The following is a 5141-nucleotide window of genomic DNA, read 5'->3' as shown; positions in this document are numbered from 1 at the left end:
CTCGGACAGTTGGCATGTCTTTATCAAATGTTTGGTCATTTAGACAAGTATCCGTGTGCCACCCATCCACTGTCACAGTCAAAGTCATCCATGGAGACTTCTCTATTTTGCCAAGAGTCCTGTTGTTGTATCAATGCCACCTGACTAGTTCGAGGCAAATACGGGGATCATCAGAAAGTCCACTATGGTTCTCAAATATGATCATCACCATGGTGTCTGAAACTTCTACCATGGTAGAGTTGTGATAAACAACCACACAAAGCCACGAGTTATAGTTAGTGGCGTGCCCTGTTTGATCGCTCACTTGTGCATTAAGTGAGACAGAGCATGAGTGCCATCATTAAGTACCAAGGTGGAGCTCAACTCTTTTTTTGACATCCCATGGAGCTCAATATTTTTTCAACATTTATCTAGCGGCATGTAAATATAGTGGCGCAGGTGTATTTTCTTTTCTGGATTTGTTCGTCTGCTCTGAAAATAAGCACAAAGGACACTTTGTTGGGGTGGAGTCCGTTCAAGATGCCTCTTTAGAATTCATTTTGGGCCGCTCGGTTCTTCATGAGGCCTTCCCGCATAATTTTGGGCCACAATAATGAATCATTTTTTTCTGTAAATTTTGGACTGTCTGATGCTATAGAGGAGGTATAATACAATTTCTTGTAGGAACATTAATTCTAGTTTTTCTAATAAGAAACAAAACCATGTTGGATCATACTACTTGCTTTTCTATTGGTACCATTGTGGAGATTAACATCAGGTCAAGCCTGAACTCTAAAGAATGCACAAGGTACGACAATTTTCAGTAAAAGGACTGAACTAACACAAATAAGACACAGAGAGATTGATAGGGTTCTACGAAACCAGAGGAGCAAATGTAGAACAAACTAGTTACATGTGCTCTGAAACCAAGCTATAGAGTTGTGATTCTCATCATTGACAGAGATAAATGGGTGCGTACCATTTCCTTGTCAATGAGCTGTGGCGCTGCTTCCTCACTGAAGTTCATCTAAGAAAACTCAAACAATTTCCATGGTCAAACGTTGCAATAGTACACTACACATGTGGGATGCCATTGCCGCATATGTAAAATGCAAAAAAGGAATCCAATGGTAGACAAATCCAAATAAATTAAATATACATTTTGCAATGGAATAATAATCAATTTGGACCTACCGTGAGTATTAGAAATACTGGTAAAAGAATGATGCTGCTTTGGCAGTTCGATTGTCCTTGTCACATGTTTGGACATTTAGACAAGTATCCGTGTGTCACCGGTCCACAATCACAGTCCAAGTCATCCATGGAGACTTTTCTATTTTGCCAAGAATCTCCACAAGACTTGGCAGAGGCCAAATTTAATTTGTCCAGAGACCAACCAGCAACTTACCTCATCAATCCCAGCCATGGAGACTGCCATATCTGCAGTTGCAGGTGAACTCGTGAGCCAGTTCATCTCCTTCCTGATGAACGAGTACAACTCCTTCAGCCATGCCCGGTCAGAGGAGGAGAAGGCGGTGGAGAGGTTGCAGCACCTCCTGATGAGAGCCGGCACCATCGTTGAGGAGGCAGACGCGCGATACATAACCAACTCTGGGATGATGATGCAGCTTAAGACGCTCTCAGAGGCCATGTACCGAGGATACCGTGTGCTGGACAACTCAAGGTACCATGCCCTCCAAGACAGTGCCGGCTTCGACGAGGTTAGCATCAACGACTCATCTAGAAACAGCTTATATTTAGCGAAGCGCTCTCGAACAACAAATGTTAAGGCCACGTGCCTCGAGTCACATGGTGCCTTAGAAAGCTTAGAAACTGCTGTTGTTAACATGGCAGAATTTGTTGCGCTTCTGGGTGGATTTGATCGTATGTCTCATAGGCCATACGATGTTTATCTTTACACCGACAACTTCATGTTTGGGCGACACACTGAAAAGCAAAAGCTATTGAGCTTCTTGTTGCAGCATAATGACCCTCCTAGTAACCATGCACTGGCAGTTCTCCCTATCATAGGTGGTAAACTAACTGGGAAGAAAACTTTGGTTGCCCATGTGTGCGGCGATGAAAGGGTTCGCTCACGCTTCTCCTCTATATTGCACTTGGATGGAGACAACCTTTTGAGAATACTTGATCATGGAAGGACCATGGAAGGTATGACGTTGGTAGTTATTGAGTTTGCTTCTGATGTAGATGACAATGACTGGAAAAAGTTCCACTCGTTTTTCATAAGGATGGACAGAGGAAGCAAGATGATCATCATAAGTAAACTTAAAAGATTAGCCCGGTTTGGATCGGTGAAACCAATTTTCCTAAGCCTTCTATCTGACGACGAGTTGAGGTACCTTTTCAAGAAGCTGGCATTCGGAAGTGTAGACCCTGCAGAACATCCACGGCTAGTACAAATAGCAGATGAATTCTCCAAGGTGTTGCTGAATAGGGAAGGTTCACTTGTCGCAACAAATTTGTACGCAGATGTGTTGAGAAAGAATCTCAATGTTCAATTTTGGCATTGTATATTGGCCAAGGGGAGAAGATATGCTAACAGAAACCACAAGGCCGTACAGCAAGGGCATCCACTGGACATAACAGACTTTGCTTTGTGTCCACTTAGCACGACACATCATACAATTGATGTTTCAATCAAGGAGGAATCGCTAAGGGTGACATTGGGGGAAATTCTAGCAGATCCTAGTGTTAGACCGAAAGGAGACTTCACTCTAATTACATGGGAATCAAGGAGACTGATTATGTTCTGAAGAAACCAACCAAAGGAGCAAATGTACAGACAAACATGCTTACATGTACCTTGAAAGATTACTGAAGCATGGAGTTGTGATTCTCATCATCACTGACCAGGATAGAAAGGGCGTGTATCGTTACCTAGCCGATGACTTGGCGCGTTGCCTATCCAGTTGATATCCACTGAAGTTCATCTACAAAACCAAAACAAATTCCATGGTCAAACGTTGCACATGCATACTGAACAAGGGGATTAGACTGGTCAACATAAACCTCTCCACATGTGGCGTGCACCCAAATTATGGTTACAGAACAATGGCAACTAGTGGACATAACGGACCTTGCTTTGCATCCACGTAGCATCACGATACCTTATTATACAATCAAGGAGGAATCATCAACTGTGTCATTAGGGGCACTTGTAGCAGACACTGGTGTCAGATCGGAACAAGACTTCAGTCTAATCGCATGGGAATCAAGGATACGGATACCCCCTCATAAATCATTTGCTCATTGGCCCTGTTTGGATCCCTACCATCCAAACAGCTCTTTGGTTAGAGTTAGTTTAGGGTTAGTTCAGGGTTAGAATCTAGCTCTAACCTCTAACTGAGTTAGAGTATCCAAACAGGGCCATAATGTGACAAGTCGTGCTCAGGATGATACACATGAAGGTGGCAGTGCCTTCCAGGGAGAAGGAAGCGACGAGGAGTGCCAATCTAATTTTGCTTCAGACTAGTGCAATCTGCAATGTGTAACACTTATTGTATACCAGCGAACTAGTACAGATCACAATTGACGCGCAGCAAACTTGTACCATGTTTTATCAGATCCAACAACCCCTCCTGCTCTTCTGAGATAGCGAAATCCAACTAATGACATCATCTAAAGTGGCAGATCAGATACCTACTGCTACCACTCCCCACTATCAGTAGCTCGTCTCAGTAAGGTGGTCTGCTAGCAAACAGAAATCAAACCAAAAGAAAGAGGTTCTGAGTCTGACTAGCATTCTGATACCAACCATCAACTCTGTATAGTCACGGTAACGCTCTTGGATGTGTTGTGCTGTTGTGTGTGCACAGAAATGCAGATCAGATCAGGCTGCAGTCGCAATCACAGGACGCGATTAGATCAAGATTCAATAAGTCTGCTTAGGTGCCGGGGTCCTTGAAAATATCAGTAAATTTGGCGAGATTTGGGAGGTCGGAGAAGGTTTAGATTGAGTTTACCGGGGATTTCCAAGAACCGGCAGAGCATTGCGAGGTTGGTCTGCTGCATCTGCGAGGTTGCCGTCAGCGAGGCTCCGCTCCGGCGCCCGCAGGCCCTAAGCGCAACCGACCGAAAAGACGAACATTTTTTTTGCTGTAGAAAACTGAAAATGATTTGGTCAATCCAAAAACTTTTTGAGAACCCAGTATACGCGCATACACTCATCCCTATAAACATACACGCAGACTCTATCTCTATGAGCATCTCTGAAAGACTAGGCCGAGATATCATCTTGAGATTGACGAACTCACCGCAGACGCCTCTTGATGGACGGGAACGTCTCCTCCCACTGAACGCGCTTCACCGGAAATCCTAAAATAAATCCAGAAATAATGCCAACCCTGGTGGGATGAGGATATGACTGTCTTCCTAAGAGCAATGCCCGCGGAAGCGCTCGGGCGTGTCCGCGGTCACTGACCGAGCACCCCTAAAATAATGTAATCCACATCCGGACACCTCAATTATCATATCTCAAATCCATACAAACTCATGCAAACATTGATGCACACACATCGTCCGGCTACTCCATCACTACTAACTAAACATGCCATCAAACAACCAAATTTGACATGTTTGGCTATGGTGGAGTTTATCCACGACTCCCCTGGCCCTTCCCGACGTCCTTGCCGTCCTTCTCGCGGAAGTACCGGCCGAAGATGCAGTACAGATCGAGCTGGAACTGCTCGTCGCCGGAGCTGTCCTCGTCGTCATTGTCTGCCTTCTCCTTCATCGGTGGCAGTCCGACCATGGCATGGACCGCCCGATTCTGCTCTCGGACGAGGGCGCGCGTGTTCCTCTGCTGCTGTTTCTTCACAATGCGGGCGTGGATGGCTTCCTCCTCTGCGGCCGCCTGTGCCGCCGCACCAGTTGCCTCCGCCGCGATACGGGGCTCGGTGGCCCTTATCCTCTCCTTCCCACGGCGGGGCGCCCGTTCCCGATGGGACTCATAGTCTGCTTGACTGGTGATGGAGAAGGAGAGGTGTTCCGGCTGCCGGGACCGCGAGGATCCCGCCCTAGAGGACCCGAGCACTCAGTGAGTCGACGCTATGGAGTCACGGCGGATAGATCTTTCCTTCGGCCGGGCGCTGTCCTCCCGGGAGCGGGGGAGTGCAATGCGGACTGCCATTGCCTCCTCCAAC

At 46.3% G+C, this 5141-nt stretch overlaps 1 protein-coding gene across 1 annotated transcript; it reads left to right on the top strand.

Annotated features, from left to right (window-relative positions):
• Positions 1 to 1403: 1403 nt before the first annotated feature.
• On the top strand, positions 1404 to 2868 carry LOC119360181. Its single transcript, XM_037625935.1, has one exon. It carries the CDS (start codon positions 1404 to 1406, stop codon positions 2751 to 2753), a length of 1350 nt encoding a protein of 449 aa, XP_037481832.1. The 3' UTR covers positions 2754 to 2868.
• The last annotated feature ends 2273 nt before the right edge of the window (positions 2869 to 5141 follow it).

The sequence above is a fragment of the Triticum dicoccoides genome, chromosome 2B (genome assembly GCF_002162155.2).
Source record: "Triticum dicoccoides isolate Atlit2015 ecotype Zavitan chromosome 2B, WEW_v2.0, whole genome shotgun sequence".
NCBI lineage: Eukaryota > Viridiplantae > Streptophyta > Magnoliopsida > Poales > Poaceae > Triticum > Triticum dicoccoides.
Note: the sequence above shows the minus strand (reverse complement) of the source record. Positions and strands in the feature narration are given on the sequence as shown.

What these genes read in the sequence shown, in the direction of transcription:
- LOC119360181 (XM_037625935.1), top strand. Translation starts at nt 1,404, where the DNA reads ATGGAGACTGCCATATCTGCAGTTGCAGGTGAACTCGTGAGCCAGTTC.